Consider the following 22,623-nt stretch of genomic DNA (forward strand, 5'->3'; position numbering starts at 1 on the left):
GGGATGCACAGGGATGCCCCCCCCCAATCCAGCTGACAGCTGAGCCAGAACACCTGACTCTGATGCTGCTGCTGACTGAGCACTGAGCTTACAGGACTCAGACTCTCCATTTACTATTTGTTTGTTACTAGAAAGGTGATGGATAAGGAGTTAGTTACAGAAGTCACGAACAGCGTCACCATTTCTCTCGCTCTCCCCCAGTTCTTCCCTCCGCCCCCCCCCCCCGAGGTTTACAGCTCGTTTTCAACACAGACTCTAGAGAATAACAGGCTGCATTTGTTTTATCCACTGTCCCCTCCTTTCTATGCTCCCTCCTTCCCCTGAACCCAGGAAGATGGAGGTTCTAAGCTGGCTTGGGCAGAGAAATTGCAAGACCCTTTCTCACTCCCTAGCTGGGTACAACGGCACATGCCCACCGTCTCCGCTGAAGGGGAGGGAGGCAGAGTGGGGGAGGCCTTCAGTCCAGGCCAGCCTGGGCAGAGCCGGACTTTCCGCTTCTTTTGCAAAGCAGTGATTGAAGCACAGGTACGATGGTAGTTATCTTTTATTTTTAAAATAAATGTTCAAACATTTATAAAGTTTTTAAATGATTATTTATTCATATTTGGCATTAAGACATGATCGTTTCAGTTAATTTCTTCATGTCATGATATTGCCTTAAATAAAAGGTTTTGTCCAACTCGCCAGTCAACCAATACCTTTGGGCCACATTTTAAGAATGCTGGTTTTTGGTAAAAGCAGTGACGATTCTGTCTTTGAAAAGGAAACCTGTCAAGCTCAGAGGCCTCATTTTAAAGAGCCCCCGTGTGTGAGCCCCCCGAGTTTTAGTCCAGTCCAAGATACTGTGGTCCGCTATCTTATAATCCATGAAGGGTCCTTGGAGATTTTCACATTCTCTGGTCCCAGGATGGCCAGTCCATGTGTGCTCTTCCCAACGCCAAGGTACCTGGAAGGGACATGGAAAATTAGACTGGTCCTCTTTTATTTTTACTTTTTTTCGTCTGAGTCAGGGACTGGAACTCGGTGTCTGAGGCTTGCTTTTGCCCACTGGCTAGCACTGTGACCTAAGCCATGCCTCCAATCCCGATATGTTTTTAGAGGTCAGCAGGAAGTCCTCCCGTTTCTCACTTCTGGCTCACGGCGGTGAGTTGGTCATGGCTCACGGCGAAGAGCTGCTGCCTGTGTGCTTGCTTCATCTCATCAGAGAGACCATACAGGAAGTGATCCATTCCTACAACAGAAGCCACGGGGACAGAGAAGGTGCGGGGCAAGTTCTCCCGCAGTGGGGCGCTCTGTGACATTCTCAGACCACACCCGTCTCCCACCTAGCACAGGGCTGTGTCGACCCCTCCCCCAGGCTCCTCTTTTTGGCATAATGCTAAGAAGAGTAAGGGCTGCGTAAAGCTAAGGGGGCACTGGGGACAGGGACATCGTCTTGATGGGTCACAATAATATTACTGTGGGCCACCTTGTGGCCTTGCTGGGAATTACATTATTCAGCTTCTAAACTCCAAGGATTTAATGCACTGGATAGGCAAACACGGGGAGATTTTGTTGTTCTTGTGTGGGTATTGGGGCTTGAACTTGGGGCCTGGGTGCTGTCTGTCACTTGCTTTTTTGCGCAAAGCTAGCCCTCTACCACTTGAGATATAGCTCCACATCCAGCTTTTTGCTGGTTGATGAAAGTCACCAGGATGTTTCCTGCCTGGGCTGGCTTTGAACTGTGATCCTCACATCTCAGCCTCCCGAATAGCTAGGGTCACGGCCTGAGCCACTGGTGCCCATCGAGAGGCTCTAGATTGCCTGTCAGGAAGCCTGCTCTCAAGGCCAGTGTTGATGCTGTCAGGTGTGACAGTCCTACCAAGAAGGAACTGGGAGGGAGGAAGTGAAGTGGCCAAGCAGGCGACTCGGGAAGCTGGGAATGGAGTTGTACTGAGCTGCTCGTGGCTCACGATACCTTTGTTGGAAGGAGCGACGGGCCCATCCACTGCAGAGAACACGGAAAGTTTGGCTTCGTCGATGTCCTGCTGCGTGAACTTGCCAGATTTAGCCCAGTCCACGGCTTTCCCAAAAGACTGGAGTGTTTCTACTGAGTTTGGATCCCTAGGAAATCCACGGGATTATTGAAACTTTTTTTTTTAACCAGTGGAAAGAGATATGACATTGACGTGCTGACTTAAGTCTGCAACATTTTCTCTATGTTAGGGTTTGTAAAATACTCCAAATGGCCTGTGGACAGAAGCAGTCGCTCTGCAGAAATTTCATCAGAAACCTTAGGGTTCACCCTCTACATTCTCTAAGTGTTCACCCCATTGCCAGACAGCGTAAATAATTCCCGCTCCCATTACCTCTCCTTTTCCTAACTTCACCCCACGGACAGGAAATGGCCAGGGATGGTGAGATGCTGTGTGTTTCTTGGGGGGAAAAATGAACAGACAACTCACCTGTAGGAGTAAAGGGTGAAAATTCCATCGTAGCCCAGTTTGGCGCCTCCACCATAAGCTCCCCCTTTCTCTCGAATTTCTGTGTGCAAGAACTTTGAAGTCATCAAACGCGCAAGAATCTTAAGACTGAAATTAACAATTGGAAAAAAAAAAAGTAAAAACAAATCACGTCATGGAAAGAATGTGTGAATACATAAAAAAATCAATGTGGGACCTAATCAATAATATATCCTAATGAATTTATCATCACAAAACAAGTATTTGATTAAATGCATTTGTATGAACATGTATAAACTTCTTGTCTAAACAGCATGCTATAAGGACTATTGGCACAGTACCTACACTGTACCATAAGCAGTGCAGAGAAGAATGGAGGATATGTGGAGGCTCTATGCAAACACTACAGCACTGTACATAAGGAATTTTGGTATTTGGTATTTTCAAGGGTCCCTGAAAAGAACCCAAGTAGATAGTGGATGATGACTATGTGCCATAATTTAGATTTTTCTTTTCATTTCTTGTAATAAAACCCAAATAGCCAAGAACAGAATGTGAGAAAGTACAGCTTTCCAATAGCTAACCTACACCACAGGGCCTACAGTATTGATTTAAATACTCCACATCAGAATAGTGAAAGAAACAAGGAAACCCTAACCTGACCTTTCTCTTAGAAAACACAAGCACTTCAAAGCAAGCAAATTCCCATCTATGGTTTTCTGGCCTCCTGGGGGTCTGTATGACTCACAGGACCACAGGAGGGTTAGAAATTATAAAAGTAGTTTTTTATGAGCTGGGATAAAAGTCGGTGGTAAAACTCTTGCCTAGCAAGTGCAATGTACTGAAAAAAAAATAGAAAAACAACAATAACAACCAAAAATAATATAGTTAAATCAGGCACCGCTGCCTCCTACCTGTACTCCTAGCTATTGAAAAGGCTGAGATCTGAGGATCATGGTTCAAATCCAGCCCGGGTTGGAAAGTCCCTGAATCTTTTATCTCCAATTAACCACCAGAAAACCAGAAGTGGCTCTGTGGCTCAAAGTGATCAAGCAGGAGCCTTGAGCAGAAGAGCTCAGAGATGGAATAAAGAAAAAAAGAAGTTAAGAACAAAGAAGCTAGGCCAGTGAAGGGCTTCTGCTCACAGAGGCTTCGTCGTGTCGGCTGTTCAGGGTGTATTCTCTGGCTACTGGGGAAGGAAGACCTTGCAGGTGACGGGAGGCATCGTGCAGCACAGTGCCTGGTGCTCAGGGAGTGCAGAGCCTTTCTGGGGTGCACTGCCTGCCTTTTTACCAGGTCAAGCTGAGAGGCCCGGGGCCCACCCTCCTACCTGGCGTGATCTGGGTGTGTGTAGGAGACGGTCCTCACGCATTCGGCGATGTAATTCACCGGGAAAGGGAGCTGGAAATGCGTCTTCATCTGGCAGGGCTTGAACGTGGGGTCCTGTAGCATGAAAGGGTGTGTGTGTGTGTCACACCACGCTGTGTGAACCTAAAACCGGTGTCACTCACTGGACACTCCTGACAGGAGGATACGAATTCAACACCCGCCTGGTGTAAAGGTTCATGAGACGCCCGGGATCCCAGCCGTGGGGGAAAGCCAGGGGCGGGTTAGCATCCCTGGCGACAAAGGCAATCCCAAGCAGAAGAGCAGCCTGAGCACAAGGCAAGACCCTGCCTCAAACTCAGCCAAAGCAAACATGGGCAGGAAGCGTGACCCTGCCTAACCAGCACAAGGCTCTGACATCCAACCACCCCTCTCCAACACAGAAAATCACTTACCGTGATGAGCTTCTTTATCATCGGGGAGCTGCGAGAACTTCCACCAGAGCCGCCTGGCACAGGCTTCTGAATGTGAAACCACACGTGAGGAAACCCAACCCAACCAAACCACCCAAACCTACACAGCCAGCAAGGTAGGGAGGTGTGTACACCTTTCAGCTCAAATAGTATCAGGGAGGATTTGATTAACTGTTTAAAATAAATGTTTCAGTGCTTTAGAGAAGTAAAAAAAAACAATTAGATGTTCTGACAGTCGAATACGACCTCGTACAACATAAGGAAAAATTCTTTAATTAATGTTAAAACTGTCAAGCCAGATGTTGACGGCTCACGCCCGTAACCTTACTCTAGATTTGAGGATTGTGTTTCAAACTTGCCTGGGAAGGAAAGTCCAGAAGACTCTCATCTCCAATGAACCAGCAAAAGCTAGAAATGGAGGTGTGGCTCAAAGTGGTGGGGCACTAGCCTTGAGCACTAAAGCTCAGGAACAATGCCAAGGCCCTGAGTTCAAACGCCAGGCATGCACACACACACACACCCCCACACACACTGCATCCAGAACAAGAATGTGATGAAAGAGTCAGAGGGCCCAGAGCACAGGAGGCAACCACCTTCACCTGTCTCTGCCTCACAGGGGAGGTGAGGAGATGAAGAGATAGCAGGGAGACAGGGAGACCAGCCCAGCAATGGGGGACGGGCAAGAAAAGGTCAGCAGGGAAGACACAGTTCAGTCAGGCTAACCTAATGTCCTAAGTCAATCAAATTGATCCCAAATTGGATTCCAGGCTTGGAAGCCAAAGCGGGAGGTCTGAAGTCTCTTCCGCTGACCACGGGCTGCCCTTCTCAAGGACAGGGTGAGCACCGCTGCCCCACTGAGGCTGCGAGGACTCAGCAGCAGGGCTGGTCCTGGCACGGGCTCAGCCGCCAGCCTTGCCCGCGGTATTACCTCCACCACGTGGGGGCGCACAGGCCTCCGTTCCTTCTTACTCCGCCCCACGTTTTGGAGGAAGTTTTCCAGCTCCTTTCCCGCCTGGGCCATCTGCTGAGGAGCAGCATTCAGGGAGCACCTGCAGGAAGGAGGCCATGGTGAACAAGAACAAAACCCATGGCAGTCCAGCGAGGCTGGTAGAAACCACACAACAATGAATAGTGTTCCTGCATCTGCATCATCTTAATGCCCACGGCGTTAAGAGGAAACAGAGAGTGGATGTGGAAATTGGCGCTGCCCAGCGCCTCCAGGGCTCTTGACCTCTACAGGGAATTCTGTGTCACGCTGGTCACCACTTACACTGCTGGCCTGTGAAGATGGCGTGTTTGTCTACACGCTGGGCACTTCCTCTCAACAATCCCTTGAGATTCCCAGTTCCCAAAGACGGACATGGAAGGCAGAACAACAATGACAACAAAACTGTTGTCCAGAAACTGATTGCTAAGGTAGAAAATTCTATTAGGGGATGACAAAACTTAACCTGCTCTCAGTCTACTTTTATGTAACTCTTCTAAATTCTACAGAACCACAAATAACTATCATATAAAATTACTTGAACTCTAATTACTAATGCTATATCTCCCCTCCCCTGTTCCTTAATCCTGACTTCATTTTAACAGGACACAAGCCAATACTAACTATACTCCAGGCTCCATACTAACCTATACATTGCATGGATTACTCCGGTTTTCTCTTATAGTAAACCTTGTGAAGGAAGCAGAAGGTCTGTGAACCTGTTACCCAGGACGTTCTGGGTACAAAGGTGCGTGCTGAGGCAGGAAGATCAAGCCAGACAGCCTGACCCATGGATGGAGCACTGGCCCCCAGTCCCCAGACCCCCCCTCCTGCCACCGAGACAGTGCTGTGGTATCTGCCACGGATTCGTAATTACCAATTTGCAAAATCTACTAGCAGATGCTCATAGAATGGCATTAGTAATGAGACTTCATGACTTTCTTGTCCTGGGGCTCCAAACTGTATTCCTCAGGTCTCTGTCTCCTGAGTAGCCGGGATTCTAGCATGAGCCTTAGCTCTGGATATTCTATCATTTTATTCTGAGAAGAAACTGTACTTTTAGCCTGACTTTGTACGTGTTTGTGAAACTTGTGTTTTGGAAGCAGCATATCCATGTCAACCCTTTGTTCTAGATCGACTTCACGGCTGCAGGAGTAAATTAGTTCTCCTTCCTCCTCACCTCCCATAGCTTTTCTTGTTTAAAATGTTATCCTTCTCCCATCGAAAATGGTTTTAGAGTAGCAGAACTCTGCAAGTCTACAATCAATTCCCAATTTACATCTACAAGAGAAACTTGCATAGTATGACTATCCCGTGAGACAGATCTGAAAACTGCAAGAGGCAGGAATGGCGCACGCTCTGTTTAGAAACGAATCCTGAGCCCACCTCATGTTATCGAGTGTCAACAGATGCTTCTTGATCCGAGGCAGCTTTCTCAGCACGGGCTTCAGGTCTGTCATCTCCGCGACTCTCTTCATCAGCCTCACCTGGACCACAGGAGTCACTTCACTGAGGCGGCGATCACACGTGCCCCCCCTCCTGCAGCAAAATCCAGCCTCCTCCACCCCAGAGTCCTGGTCAGAGGACACTGCTGCCAGCTCTGGGAGCTCTCGCAAAACTAGACCCAGCAGCCTTTCCTCCCGCTCCCACCTGATCCATCCCGTTGAAAGTCTCTTCCAAGTCCCCGGCAGGCGTGAGGTTCCTGCTGGCCCGGACGGAGGCGTACTGATGCCCCGCGTCCGGGATTCCATTGGAGAGCTCCTGGGCTGCCATCTTCACTAACACCTTGAAATGTTCCTCTTCTTCGAAGTTTGGGCTATGGTAAAAGAAAACCACGATCAGTTCCTGGAGCCCACGTGTGCTTCCTCTGCTATCCTGCACATCTCACCGCGTCTAAGGTTTTCTGAGTATTTTAACCAGCACCACAAATGAGTCTATGTGAATGACAAGTAACACCAGGCCGGGATGCTGACACGTGACAAGTAAATGGAAGCACTTCTACGTCACACATGTCACCACAGTTAGGGTTCGGTCTCTGCAGATCTTTTGTAAAGAGTTACTTGTTAAATATTTCACTCCATAGATGCATCATGTCCGGGAGGTTTCGATCCAGGCACAGAGATGAAAAGAGAACTCCCTGAATCATGAAGGGAAAAGAAGAAATACAAAAGAAGTGAATTATGACGGACTCCAAGCCAAAGCCACTGTAGAAGCAGTGTGACAGGCTGTGAGCAGGCTGTGGGAGGTCGGGACTACCTACCTGCTCATAGGCGTCCAGCTGTGAGTCGTCGGCGAGCACCTGGGGAGACACCGTCAGGCCCCCCGTCTTCAGTTCTATCTGCTGAGCTTGCTTTCTGTAGTCAAGAATGCCGCAGCCCAGCCTGACGTGGAAAAGAAACCATTCCCGAGTTACCAGGTCATGTGTGAAACGGCGACGGGCAAATCCAGCCTTGCAAACCTGGCCTGGACCTGCAAGGCTCTTACAAGAGCCCAAAGGTATTTAGGCAGTAACAATACGGACAACCAGCCTTCTCCCCAAGCCAGAGTCGGTGTCTCCTCTCCAGCAAACTCACTTCCGGGGTCTAGGTCACTAGTCACTTAGGAACCCAATGTTGAACACCGAGGGCCTTCGCTGACCCCAATTACATTTTGCTCGAATGTCTGGTGGTCATGGGTGGGAAAAGGGAGACAGAAGACTTGGTGAGCTTTGGCGTGAGGCAGACATCCTCTCAGGAAGAAACATCACTGATGCTCTGGCAGAAGAAATAAAGTGAGCGAAGGGAATCATGTGAGGACGAGCAGTGGAAGCTGTTTCATTTTAAAAAAGGAAGGAAGGAAGAGAAGGAGGGAGGGAGAGAGGTTTCCGAAAGCAATCACGATTTTGCACGTGATCCAGCGCTGGGCCAGGGTGCAGAGCCATGCCACCTGTGCCCGCGGGGAAGGATTCCACCTCCACAGAGAGCACATTAGACCGTGTGTGCCGTGGGGTAGGTTCCCTCAGGTTTTCTAGAAGAAGAAAGGCTGTAGCCCTGTCCACTGCCAAGGAACAGAGAAAGGGCATGTACACTCATGCATGTGGCTCCAGATGTGTGCAGACATCTGGTTCTGGAGGACAGCTGCTGTTAGCTCAGAGGAGAAGCACAGAGAGGGAGGGAAGGAGGGAGGGACGTGCTCACCAGGGCACTAGAGTCACATAGTCTCAGGCCCAAGTCCAGCACTATAAGGTTTACAATATCCCTGCATCAATATCCTTGCGATGTCCACAGCTACAGAAGTTGTTACCTAGTTGTCCAGCTTCGTTCATATTTTAATGCAAAATAGCATAGCAAGAAAAATGTCGTTTGCCTAAGAAAGCCCATTCTAAACAAATATGTTCTGTCCTGTATACTTGGCTCTTCTATCACCAAGGTTTTCAAATTAAAATGCTTGACTGAATGGTGACTGCTGTTAAGTGTTGAAACAACACAGTCACTCACCCAGAACACACTGCTCACAACCTGAATGACACAGACGCCCAGGATGTAAATCCAAGACTCACTTGGTGAGCACTGTGCAGAAGAGAGGCACATAGGGCCTCAGCTCCTCAGGGAGTGTGTTCAGGCTAGAAAAGGCCCGGAAATACACTATGCCATTGGTGGGCTGGACGCAGTACTGCACCGGAACGTCTCCAGCTAGAACACAAGAATGGTGGATAAAAAAAAATAAATAAATTCAACCAGTGAAAGCTTAATCACATTTAACCAGTAAAAGATAATGCTACTAGCTGGGTGTGGTGGCTCACACCTATAATCCTAGCTACTCAGGAGGCTGAGATCTGAAAATGGAGGTTCAAAGCCATCCCGGGCACTAAGGACTCTTATCTCCAATCAATCACTAGAAAATGGCAAGTGGCGCTATGGCTCAAGGGACAGGGTGGTAGCCTTGAGCTGAAGAGCTCAGGGACAGCGCCCAGGCCCAGAGTTCAAGCTCCACAACTGATAATAATACTAAATATATATAGTAAACTCTTGTCTTAAATAATTTTTTTAAATAAAAGAAGCCTAGGTGATTAAATAAAAGAAGCCTGGGCCATTTCTCCACACCGAAGGCACACAGGATTGGAGTGTATCAAGAGGAAACCCAGGAGCACGAGAGAGGTGAGCAGAGGTGGAGAACACGTTCAGACTGAAGAAGTCGGAGTTTCTGCAGCACTGCAGAACCAAGGAGAAGGAAAGAAAGAAATCCTGGCTCCCAGTTCTAGCTCTCCATCTTTTGGTACAAACAATATTTATCCAACTGGCTTCCGTGGTCCTCAGGCTGTCATAACACTGACTGGAAAATGATGAAAAATTTGCCAGGCTCTGAAGATGCTTGCTTTTTAGAGAAACACCCCAAACATGACCCCTACTTGTGCAGATCTGCCATTTAAGTCATTCAGGGGACCAGGGCACCCGTGAAATGAGTAAGACAGTGACCTGCTGTGGCCACCTCCAGCTCAGTGAGCGGCATGGTGGGTTCAATGTCAGAGACTTTCAAGGCCGGGAGGCAGGAGGTGTCTGTAGGGTTACTCTGCTGATTCAGTAACTCTAAACCTAGAGAGAAAAGAAGAAGGAACATTCAGTCCCATCCTTCCTGCCCTGATCTGAGACTCAAAATTAGCCAGGCCACACACGCTGGACAACATTGTCCCTGATGGGTAAAAGGTTCTGCCAACTTCTACGCATCCTGAAAATACTCTGCCACCCTAATTCCTACTTCCTTAACCATGATCACCGCTGAGAACGTCTGCCATCTTCCTTTCTCTTTTCCCAAATCACAAGTTCCTAGTAGTAAGGACGATATGCCTTCACAGACACACAGAAACCCAAACAGTGGCGGACTGAAATTATTTTCTCATTTGCATTTTTTCCCTGAGGATAGTCACCTTCTGATTGTACTTGAATTTCCTGTGACTTCTAACACTGAGAATCTCTCACCTGAAGTAACCACTCCAGGCATAGCATATGTGTCCTACACTAAAAATACTTGTTCCCTCCAACTATTAACTTAATGGAAGTTCATAAAGTCTCGCTGAGCATTGTGTATTACTAAGTATCAAACAAAGTACCTGACCTTTCTCATAGATATTTTTTTTGTCTTCCTGGGAGAGAGACTTGACCTTCTGCTGGAGTTTTTCTGTTTCCATCTTCGTTTGTTTCTCATAATACTTCTCATCTGGCTTCATTGACAAAGTCAGCTTATGATGATTATTCTGCAACCACCACCATGAAAAGTTTAGACAATTAAATGTTAACATATTATATCAGTCTATGGTGGTACGTTCTTAGTGCTGGAGTGCTTTTTTAAAAACAGTAAAACTTCTCAGGTCCTGGTTTGAAGATTAAAGCCCTCAAGCCATATAAAAGCTATACTTGCCATGTCATAAATACAGGCTCACATTACACTTCCTACTATGGTTACAACTATTCTATTATAGTTACAATATCCTTTTTATAAATTTATGAGTATTCAATGTTTTCTTTATATTTTTCTGTAAAATATCACTTTTTAATATTAGCAATTTTGTTTTGTGTGTGTGCCAATTCTGGGACTTGAATTTAGGGCTGGAAACTGTTCCTGAATTCTTTTGCTCAAGGCTGGCACTCTACCATTTGGATCCATGATTTCACTTCCAACTTTTGGTGATTAACTGAAGATAAGAGTCTCATGGCCTTTCTTGCCCAGGCTGGCTTCAAACCGCAAACCTCAGGTCTCAGTCTCCTGAGTAGTTAGGAAGATGGGCCTGGGCCGCCAGCGACAAGCTCTAATATTATCAAGTTTTGATATGAGGTTAAGCCAAAACTCATACATTATACTCTCATTACATTATTAAATATTTATAAGCGGGAACTAAATTTGCGATTTACACTTGATAATTACTTGGACAAAACAGACGTTGATCTACTGCAAAACGGAAGGGTTAGATGACTTCACATGCTTCTCTTATCCACTTAGACTGTTAAGCCATGCAGCCTACCAAGAGAGTTAGGCGACTGTAGAATACACAAAAGCTTATAACACAGAGAAATCCTGGTTGTACAATTAAACCATGACCCACATCTAACACAACAGCACACAGGAAGAGAGTTGTCCTTCAAAGCAGGCAACAGTGATGAAGTGGTAGCAACAGCTTTCAAAACATTCCACCACGCTAATGAAGAAATGGCAGAAATCACTCAATCCAGCGCAGACAGCTGGGATTCAGGCAAAATGAATAAGCAAGCATCAAGAGCATTCGATCCGATCAAAGACGACCACCTCGATTATACTGAGAAAAACAGACTTCCACACCCAAAAAAAAACCTGTTCATCCACTTATGAACAGACATGCATTTACACATGCAGGTTAGGATCTGAACGTCTCGTTCAATGTTTGGAAATGCAGCCTTTGAAGGTGCAGGTATACATTCTTCAGCTTCCTTACCTGAAAATACTGTTTCACTTTTTCTTGCAAATATCTGGGATTTTCCTTGAGACACTGTCTGAACTTCGTCAGCTGGTCTCCCATCTGCAGGAGCTCCACTGGGTCTCCGTCGTGGTTCCAGCATGACGCTATGTACTAGAACGAGGAAATGGAAGTCCACTGTGCACACCATGCCACACTCATTGCACCCACACATGTTCAGTTACCCTAGAAAACACCTAAGCCATGGCACTCTCCTAAGATCCTAATTTCAGCACCACAAAATTCATCATTTGGTTAAAAATCACACCTTAAACCTATTTTGCTCTAATTAAAATATATATATATATGTAAAAGTATCTTCAGAAAATATACCAGTTACCAACAGAATATTGGTTACCATACATCAATATCCATTTAGCCCAGCTCCCATGGCTTCCGTCTGTAATCCTAGCTACTTGGGAGGCTGAGATCTGAGGATCATGGTTCAAAGCCAGCCTGCACAGGAAAGCCTGTGAAATTCTTATTTCTAATTAAATCACTGAAAGACCAGAGGTAGAGCCATGGCTCAAGTGCTAGAGTGCTAGCCTTGAACAAAGGAGTTCAGGGAAAGTACTCAGGTGCAGAGTTCAAACCTCAGGACCGGCAAAACAAAGCAAAACAAAACAAATCTCACTATCCATTTAAAGCATCCTGTGTTAACCTAGTTCACACGATGGCAGATCTAGCCAAGGAAGTAAGCTAGGAATAAAGTAAAATTATGAGTACACTTAGACTTGATCTAAAACAAGTGCTTTCAAGCCTCAAATAGAAAGCACTATCAACATTAATCTATATTCTTAGCATTATATGGATTAACTACAAAAATAAACCACATACTGATGTGAGATAGAGTCCAAAGCGGGTAGACTGGTGCTTCATTTGGATTTCTATTTTATGAAGCAAAGCTTCAATGCAATCATCTTCAAATCCTTTCCTAAAGAGAATTACAATTAATAATAGCAATGTTGAGCAGGTACAGAAGCTCTTTGAAGAAACACCAAGTAGCAGAGGTAATATTTGAGCAGCTAATGTGAACTAGATACATGTTCACTAGACACAGAAGGCCAAGGATGGAGGAAGCCAAGCCCCTCTGGTCCCCACCCGCCATTCGGGTTGAAGGAAGCAAGTCTTCATCACAGGCGACACTTACTCCACAACTTCATTAATGGTTTTGTCCACAATGTCTCTGACTGTCTGAATGTCTTTCTCCTCAATTCCTTGGAGGCCAATGCTGAAGTAGGCATCCTTTGTGTCGCCATTATAGCTAGAACACAAGCATAAACACACACACATACACACACAAAATGCATTACAATCCACCATCTCCCACCATTCATCTGTAAGGTGATCATGAATAAAAACTTCCCATCCCATGCTTAAAGAAAGCTCACTTAAAGTTATGTTCTCACACATCACATTTTCAGCTCTACGTGATCAGAGCCATACATAATACCCAGATGTGTATCAATACAAATCAGTATACATCAAGCTTCTAAGTTATGGTAAAAGAATTTGAGACGTAGGGGACTGCTGGGTTTTACAACATCTCAAAACTTTTAAAGAATATGGAAGGACGTGATTTTTAAAACAGGAAGGCCAGCAGTATGACACCCTAAGCACTTAGAAAAGTGAATTTATATATTCACTTATCTTTGCCAAAAGTCTGACTTCAGAAGACCTACACGGCTTGCATTGGGACCACAACCTTGCCCAGAGCTGCCCAGTACACTGTGGGATACCTGTGGGATGTGAACTGCTCCTCACCAGGCAACAACCAAACACGTCCCAGGCACTGTCCAGCGCTGTTAAAGGGCTGGGGGCGCCCACAGGACCAAGCCACCCCCACCGAGAGCTACCAACCTAGACTGACAATAAAACTTACCCAACATTGGGGGAAAAGTCTGTCCCCAGTCCAGATTCAATTAAGGCTTTGTAGAAGGGGGAATTGGGCCCGGAAATCAAGAGGAAAGACAGGAGACTCAGTGTGAAGGCTTCAGAAGTATCTGTGATCCTTCAATGAAGAAAGGGGAGGTAAAAGGAAAAATAATTATTGGGTATAAATCATATAAAATCATAACCAACATTTTAATCTCCAACTCTCCTATAGCTCTCCTAGACATTCTTGCATTTTGACATTTATTTTAACTATGAGAGCCAACGAGTCTTTTCTCTTCTAGACTAGGATTTTTTTTGGGGGGGAAGGAGGGGACAAAATTAATGTCATTGCGAATCAAATGGTGTCACATGACAATGAGTCAGTTCACATCCATAATTTCAGGCACGGCGACAGGATCATGTGGACACCATAAAATAGGTAAGAAAAAAAATCCATATATTATACAGTATCTTCCTTATTTCATAATGTATTTTTGGAATGTAGGAGAGTAATGGCTCAGTGATAAAACTGGAGAAGACAGATCGGAGAAGAGAGATTGGCCTTATTTGACAAAAGAGTTATTATCCTGTTAGTATTCATCAATATAGGGTCAGAAGTGTAACTCACTTACAAACTACGGAGACTTCTGCAATATATTAGCAAAGTAAGTTGAATTTTTAAATACATACACAAAATTCCATTTATATCAAAGGAAAAAAAAAAAAAAAAAAGACAGCTGAGCTGCACAGCAGCTTCAAGCCAGAACCCCTGCCTGAGTGGGGAGGGCAGAGCCTTGGTCCTTCCTTCCTTACAATCTCTCGGGGACCACTCTGGAAATGACTTTCCTTCTAGGTGACGACCAAAATGATTTTTCCTCTGCACCCATTTCTGGGGTTAACCTTTTTTGACCTTTTTGTTCTCTCTGCACCTTGGCAGTATATTAATTACTTCAACCACCACTTAGCCTGGATTCTTCCCCACTGTCTTCAGCCAGCGGGAAGGAACTGCAATGCCCCATTCTTACTCGGGCAGGAGGAAGCTGACGCTGACAGTTGTTTGCTTGGAGGCATCCGTGGCAAGTGAGTCGGGGCCGCAAGTGACCTGGAATTCCCTCTGCAAAATGGTGAGATCCTTTATTTAGGCGAAGAGTGTAACTGACTCTAAGGGGTTGTAGACCAACCAGGAGTTACAAAATGGCCTAAGATACAGGTTTCCCCAAATCAAATTTCTTTTGGAGCATTCTTTATCTATTTTTGTTAACTTCACTTGTTTTAATTTTTTGCGGTTGTTGGTGGTGGTCATGGGTTTTGAACTCAGGTCCTGGGTGCTATCCCCAAGCTTCTTTTGCTCAAGGCTCGTGCTCTACCACTTTGTGCCACAGTTTCACTTCGCCTTTGTCAGTGGCTAACTGGAGAGAAGAGTCTCCAGGCTAGCTTTGAACTGTGATCCTCAGATCTCAGCTTCCTGAGTAGCTGGGATTACAGGCGTGAGTCACCATCACCTGGCTGTTTGGAGTTGCCATTTATGAATAACATGCATCTTGACCATTTATTTCGGCATTCTCACCCACTGGAGTTGAAATCTTGACATGCTCACAGCCCCCAAAAACATGTCCAAGTGTGACTGGCAGGACACATTCAAGCCTCCACTCAATGCAGTGAACAGGCAGGATGGTGCACTGATAAGAACGGGGCGAGGCACTTACCGGCTTATCCCAGTGCTTTTGGGCTGGCACTGCGGTGCTTGGCTCAATTTTCTGAAATCGGCTCAGTGCCTCTTCATGAATCTGTTTCAGGTGCTGTTCTAATGGAAAGTTGCCATATGTAAAGAACCTAAAAATAGGAGGGAACAGATTAGTGTACACTGACTTAAATGATCATGGCTTTTTGTGTGAAATGAAGATGCAGTAGCTGGCAGCGCTCAAAAGACCATCTCCATAGGGAAGGAGACAGAACTGAGGAATGGACTTGGTTTTACAAAAAATCCCAGAAAGAAAGTGTTTGCCTTGTGAATGCAGTGGAAACAAAACACAGAGTATGCAGGGCTTCGTGAAATGCAAATGGAATAAAAGCCTATGTGCTATTTTAAAATCACTTTCTGCCAAGAGCGACAGCAATACAATGATCTATCTAAAACTGGAAGGAAAAAAAATACATATGAACGAACCTCAGGCTACAAATGGTGGATTCCACATGTTGCCAAGATAACATGTGTATTCAACCAGAGGACAAAAGTTTCAAACGGTCAGTGCTGACCGTTTGTCTGAGCGTGGTTAAAATTTGGGGAACTAGATTTTTAAAGATCCATTAGAAATTTCCCACCAAGGGCCTGGAGATGAATTTGACACTGCATTGAGGTGCACAATGGAGGGGTATTTGGTTCTCCTTGTATCTAGCTTAGTGTACTTAGGTACAGAACTCTGTTGGAAACAACTGTCTAAAGATCTGAGCAGGACTAGCCTGGGGAAGAAGGATCAGGGGGAGTGGAGAATGGGAAGCTCAAAAAAAGTCCTTGAACAGCTGGGTGCCCAGTGGCTCACGCCTGCAATCCAAGCTACTCAGGAGGCTGAGATCTGAGGATCACGGTTCAAAGCCAGCCCTGGCAGAGAAGTCCGTGAGACTTGTATCTCCAGTTAACCACCAGAAAGTCAGAAGGGCGTTGTGGCTCAAGTAGTAGAGTGCTAGCCTTGAGCTGAAGAGCTCAGGGACGAAGCCCAGGCCCAGAGTTCAAGTCCCACCACCAACAAGCAAACAAACAGCAGCTCATTAAGAAGTCTCAAAATTTTCACTATGCTTTCACCATTTATGGAAAAAGGGGTTGTGCCATGGGCAGGACACAGAGTGGTTGAGATAGCCAGCCTGTCATCCTACAGGACAAGGCTATGTGTCACCAGCATGCTGTGCCAACTGCCATCACCAAACATGCCCAAAATGAATGTCAGGGAAAGTGAGAGAGGCAAACGTAAGCAGGAGAGCCGAGTCCTTTGGGGGTAAGCATAGAAACGCACGGGTCTTGATATGCCACGGCACGTTTAACACAAAGTCTTACCTAGCGTTACTTGGGTGATAGTGAGTTGCATGGAATTGTTTAAGCTGTTCCCAAGAGAGCTCTGGGATGCACAGTGGGTCACCTCCGGAGACCACGGAGTAAGTATGGTCAGGAAGGAGTTTGTTCTGGAGATGCTGTGAGAATATCCTCTCATTATCTGTCTTAAAATGTGGAAGAGAAAGAAAGAGAAAAAGGGAGAAAAAAAGAAAGAGAGAGAGAGGAAAGAAGGAAGGAAGGAGGAAAGGAAAGAAAGAGGAAAGGGGAAGGGAAGGAGAGGAAAGAGAAAGAAAAAAAATATGTAAACTATAGTCACACACTGCAAAATATTACTGTCAACAACAGACCATAAACACAACACACAAATAAGGTCCCAGAATATAAGAATATGGCCTGGGTGTGTGGTAGCCAAGCCATCTAGGTTTGTTGAAATAGTAGTTGTTGAAGAGTAGCTCTCATTAATAAACACCCTATGACTGTGAAATGCTACTATAACACATCAAATGAATCACATTCTGGACCAGATATCTGCAATGAAACTTCTACCAGGAACTGGGGCCATTCCTGTACCTGCAGGTGCTGTTTACTTCAGCATTCAACTTACTTGAGTTATAACTGGGCACCAGACCCATGCACTGCCTCTCGGGGAGAAATAAAACCAATTTACCTTTCAGTATGCACTGGGTGTGCAAAAGCACAGCTGATGTGGGGGAGAGAGGAATGGTGAGGTGAGGATGGATGCACCAGGCTTTGTCACATGGACAAGAGGCCAAATTTCAGGTGTTTGGCAAGTGAAAGAGGCTGTAGCAGCCAGGGAAGACATATATAAACCCCTTCCACACCCACCCCAGACACTCAGAGAGATATGGGGAGGCCTTCACGGTTCAGTGAGTGTTGGATAAAGCCTGGGTCTTCTACAAACACTGAGGGCTGCTTCTCATAGCACAGATCCTGACTAATTCAAGAGGCCATTACATAAGATGAGAAGGAGCAAACAAAACTTACGTGACAATTTCACAATTTTACACAGCTAACTTTAACACAGGGGGAATACTTACAAATGCCCCCTTCATCTCATTGAAGACGACTCCTTTAAAGGTGAGGGGCGTCTGGGGGTCACTGGGATTCTCATGTTCCAGCCGCCATCCTTCCTGCCTATGGTCAGGGTACACAGAGGAGTGAGGATGATGATGTCACACTCGCAGTGAAGTCTACACCAGTGAGCCCGTCCTTACATACCAGAAATCCAGTTCCCGCAGGCATGGAAAAAAGGTGGCATCCAAATACACGGAGAGAAGGTTCTGGAAGTCCTTGGGGTTTTGGGTGGAGAATGGGTACATTGTGTAATCGCTGGCTGGAGACAAGTGAGAAGGAAGATTTTTAAACGCGAGAGATTCCCAGGGACATGAATTACTCTCCAGCCTTGATTCCCACACAGCGCCGTCCCAACTATGAATGCACGGGAGGTGCCCAGGTGTCCATCTCTGCCCCCACCCCAGGCCTCAACCTTCCCAGGCCCATGTCACAGTCTTCCCGTCCACAGACCTGTTCTCACAGGAACTTGTGCACAGCTCTCCTGGCCTGGGGAGACATCTCCTCCACCCGTCATCTCCTGCCTCTGCACTGCTCCGTTCTCACCATTAGCCCATTCTCCACCCTCCCACTGGCCAGGAGGAAACTCTCACCCACACCCCCACTTCAGTGCTAACGTGACAGATGCCTCCTGTGGTAACAGGCCCCGAATCACTCTGGACTTTTCCCAATAAATACAATCACAAAAATAATTTGTTTTCCCCTCAATTTCAGTGTTAGGGATCTGACTGTGTGATGTGACTTTCTCAGGAGGACTGAATTTCCAACATCCTTCCACTAGATCCGAGCTTGGGAGAGCTTTGTGTCTATGGAAGGAAATGCCAGCAAGCCCGGCAGTGGTTTTTGCCTGCGGACGTCGGGCTTACCTGTGAAGGCGTTCATGAAAGTCGACAGTGACCTGTTCAGCATTTTGAAGAAAGGGTCTCGACACGGGTACTTCTCAGACCCACACAGGACCGTGTGTTCTAGAATGTGGGGTACACCGGTGCTATCCATGGGGGTGGTACGAAACTGTACACTGAGGCAAAGGAAAAGGGCAGGAGACCATTAACACTGCCCCACAGCTCACGGGGTTCCCAGCCCTGGGACATCTTGGGATTACCCTACCATCTAACTCTAAAGCCTCAAACCACTGATTCACACTGCACCATTTTAACACACCTACAGGAGGGTAAAGCATTCAGAAACTCTTTACTAAATCATTTCAGCGTGTTCCAGCCATAAAAGTAAAATATGAATGAGGCATTCATTTACACTGATGGAAACAGCGCGCCACACACCTGAATAAGTTGTTGGTATCTTCCCGTGCCAGGTGTAAATATCTGGCTCCCGTGGCATCATGGCTGAGCTTCACGGCAGTCAGGAAGAGCTCGGGAACGGAGGTGACCTGGGGTGAGAAGGAAACTTAAGAATGTTTTCCTTTAACGCAGGAGACCTGGCTTGTCTGTAATCAGCCACAGCCTAGAAACCAGCTCCGTCACCTCTGGAAGGGAGAGATGCAAACCCTTAATCATACAAATCAGGAAGTTAAGCCCCTAGGAAGGTTAATGGCCACGCACAGCACTTAAAAAAACTTTACTATTTGTTAGGCAACTTATTAAAGGGACCACATGTCACCCTGTGAGGAACACATACTCATCTTCGTTTCCAGGTGAAAAAAGCTAAGCCTCAGGAAGATGGAAAAAACTACTCAGACCACAGAACCAGGATGCTTGGTCTCAATCTTTCTATGACTCGTGCCACACTTCAATGCCATGCTCTACCTGGGCTGGCTTGGACCTGTGATTCTCAGATCTCAGCCTCCTGAGTAGCTAGGATTACAGGCATAAAGCCACCACTGTCCAAATCCAGATAGTTTTCTTTCTTTTTTCTTTTTTGCCAGTTGTGGGGCCTAAACTCAGGGCTTGAGCACTGCCCTTGGGCTTTCTCAAGGCTAGAACTCTACCACTTGAGCCATAGCATCACTTCCAGCTTTTTTTCTATGTATGTGGTACCGAGGAATCGAACTTAGGACTTTGTACACGCTAGGCAAGCACTCTATCACTAGGCCAAACTCCCAGCCCCTCCAGATAACTTTCTTAAAGCCCACCGGCTCTCTTCTCTTCCTCTCTTTCCTTGCCCATGTGTCTAAAAGGTGACTCATAGGAGGCTGTGACCATGTATTTGTTATTAGCATCGACTACATCAGAGCCAGCAAAATGGATACTTCCCAGTTATTACAGTAAGTTAAAAAGCAAGGTGAAAGATTTAAGCAAAGACAGAACAACAACCCCCCCCCCCAAAAAAAAAGCAAACCGAAAAACAAAATGAAAACCCAAACAAAGAACCAATAAAAATCAATTTTCATATAAACCTAGTAAATACAAGTCATCTCTTTTCAGGGGTGGGGGTCAGTCATGGAGCTTGAACCCTGGGCCTGGGCGCTGTCCCTGAGCTCTTCAGCTCAAGGCTAGCCCTCTGCCACTTGAGCCGCAGCACCACCTCAAGCCTTTTCTGTGCATGTGGTACCAAGGAGTTGAACCCAGGGCTTCACGCATACTAGGCAAGCACTCTACCACGATTCCACACTCCTGGCCCCAACACTAGTCTGTAATCTTTCATCTATAATTCTGAAACCCAACACACACATACACTACACATTTCTACATATATTCATAACCAACGTTTTGATGACAAAATATGAGTTTGGTCAGGAACTGAGACAGTACTGATCATACTTAAGAGTGAGCCATCAGGTTAAGCTGCCAGGGTGTCAGTGTGTTTGATTACAAAGAAGACGGTGAGATCGGAAAAGGGCCTGGGATTCATTTTATTTGCAAACTCTGTTTAGGTGAGTATCAGCTATGAGTCAGGCCTATGTCAGGGCCTGAGGACACAAAGAACTGTAGCCTGCTCTAAAGGACCTCTGATGTGTTACCTTCCTTGACTTACAAAGTGCAAACCAATGACAACCCCTACCTGGTTTATGGTGAACCCGTGGATCTTGTCCCCTACTTTGTACTGCAGTGCTCTCTCACAGGCATTGTCACTCTTCTCCCTCCATATTTTGGGTTGTGTACTGCTGTATTTAAGAAAAGTCATTAAAGTTAGTTGATTTTTCAGGAAGGGTCATGTGATTCAGAAACAGACAGACTTATTGCCATGTGAAAAGATGATTAAAGAAAAAAGGACTGCATCTTTTAAAACTGTGGATATACACCAAAAAATGAAGCTCTGGTAAAATTTCCATTTTAACCTTTTAAGTGGACAACTATATTTAAAAATATGTGTTTGGTGCGGCAATGGCTCACAACTATGATCTCAAATACTCAGGAGGCTGAGATCTGGAGGATCAAAATCAACCCAGGCAGAAAAAAGGTCCATGAGATTCAGTCTCTGTGCATGTGCCTGTGCACGATTCCCAGGGCTTAACTTCAAAGCCTGGACGCTGTCCCTGAACTTTGATGCTCAAGGCTAGTAGTGTTCTGCCACTTCAACCACAGGTCCACTTCCAGTTTATTGGTGCTTTTAACTGGAGAGGAAGAATCTCACAGAACTTCCTTCCTGGACTAGCTCTGAACCACAATCCGTGGACCTCAGCCTCCTGAGTATCCAGGTTAACTGGCAAGAGCCGCCGACTCCAAGCTGTAATTTGCTTTTGAGATGATGATCCTCTCACGGCTACAATGTTTTCTATAACATGAACACTGCAATTCAGAAATCTTTACTAGTTCACACGTACAGGGAAAAATCCCCACTGGTTCACATTCTCCCATTACCAACCATTCCAAAGTCTGGATTATTTATCAATGGGAGCCTATTAAGAGTATGAAAACCTTGAGAAACAATGCAAGGTGTTTCCCCTACACACACCCCTTCTCCCCCAGGTAACTTCCTACACACTTGAATAAAATTCTTAATGGCAAATCCGAACCCTTCCTTAGGGACCCGCCCCCCACCCCCCACTAATCCCCCCATGCTTCCTCCCCAGCTGCTCAGAGCTAAGCTGCACTAGAAATGACGGGTTTGTGGATGCTTTTCCCACAACCAGAGTCCCTGAAAGGAAGGCTCGGGTGGAGAGCCGCCTGTAGTGTCAGCAGCGCCGGGGGAGGAGGCGGGGCCCCCAGGAAAGACACCACGGGGCACCGACTCCCTTTGGGACACGACGCCCCCGCCCAGGCTCCCCAGGTCGGCCCCGCGGGCCTGGCTCCCCTCGGATCACAGCTCCCGGGCGCATCGCCCCGGCCCTCCGGAGCGGGGCGGGACGACCGGGGACCGGGGACCGGGGGATCGCCGGCCACCCCGCCCTGCAGGCCCCCCGAAGGGCGAGTTCGGGCGGTGGGAGGCGTGGCGGACGGCGCGGGGTGCCCGGTGGGGGGCCTGGGGAGGGGGGACCCCGGCCCAGGCCGGGAGAGGTCCCGGGGCTCCCGCCCGCGCCCCGCCACCCCCGTCCCCGGTCCCAGCGCCCCGGTCACCGCCAGCCTGGGGCGCCGTCTCACCCGCCCGTCAGCCGCCGTAGCACCGCCAGACTCGGTCTCCCGCCGCAGCGCCACATGGCTGGCGATCACAGCTGGGGCTCGCCGGGGTCCGGGGCTTAAAGCGACGCACGGCGCGGGGCGGAGGGCGACGGCCAGGGCTCCCATTGGTCCGCCGAAACAGAAGCTCGCGCTCCGATTGGCTGGCGGTGAAAAGGGCGGGTTACCATGCTGGGGAGCCCAGCCTCGCGGAGGGGCGGGGCGGAACTGGGGGTGGAGCCTGCGGGGGCGGGGCCCGGCGGGGGCGGGGCCTCGCGGGGGCGGGGCTCGGTGCGGCAGGCGGCGGCGCTCTCTGCGGAGCGTGGCGGGGGTGGACGGAGGGTCACCCTCGAGGAGTAAGGAGCAGGGAGGCCGAGGAGGCGAGGTGCGGCGAGGGATCCCACAAGGGGATGCCAGCGGCATTTGCGG

At 47.3% G+C, this 22,623-nt stretch overlaps 1 protein-coding gene across 1 annotated transcript; it reads right to left on the reverse strand.

The window, feature by feature from the left end:
- Positions 1–605: 605 nt before the first annotated feature.
- Pitrm1 (pitrilysin metallopeptidase 1) lies at positions 606–22,265 on the reverse strand. Its single transcript, XM_090318811.1, has 27 exons — positions 22,180–22,265; positions 20,660–20,762; positions 18,982–19,088; positions 18,568–18,719; positions 17,849–17,963; positions 17,668–17,764; positions 16,613–16,773; positions 15,270–15,396; positions 14,589–14,677; positions 13,571–13,699; positions 12,839–12,952; positions 12,526–12,622; positions 11,668–11,802; positions 10,317–10,455; positions 9,680–9,796; positions 8,764–8,896; positions 7,486–7,606; positions 7,286–7,362; positions 6,876–7,041; positions 6,612–6,712; positions 5,169–5,289; positions 4,223–4,288; positions 3,772–3,884; positions 2,445–2,570; positions 1,958–2,103; positions 1,129–1,231; positions 606–946 (listed from the first exon to the last, which is right to left on the reverse strand). Exons 1-27 carry the CDS (start codon positions 22,233–22,235, stop codon positions 853–855), a joined length of 3,105 nt encoding a protein of 1,034 aa, XP_090174937.1. The 5' UTR covers positions 22,236–22,265; the 3' UTR covers positions 606–852.
- Between the last annotated feature and the right edge of the window lie 358 nt (positions 22,266–22,623).

Source organism: Megascapheus bottae, chromosome 26 (assembly GCF_031878675.1).
Source record: "Megascapheus bottae isolate mThoBot1 chromosome 26, mThoBot2.hap1, whole genome shotgun sequence".
NCBI lineage: Eukaryota > Metazoa > Chordata > Mammalia > Rodentia > Geomyidae > Megascapheus > Megascapheus bottae.

Coding starts and splice junctions, on each gene's coding strand:
- Pitrm1 (XM_090318811.1), bottom strand. CDS start 22,235: ATGTGGCGCTGCGGCGGGAGACCGAGTCTGGCGGTGCTACGGCGGCTG. Junction 20,763..22,179: donor CTACGGCGGCTGACGGGCGG/GTGAGACGGCGC, acceptor TCTTAAATACAG/CAGTACACAACCCAAAATAT. Junction 947..1,128: donor CTCACCGCCGTGAGCCAGAA/GTGAGAAACGGG, acceptor TGTCCCTTCCAG/GTACCTTGGCGTTGGGAAGA.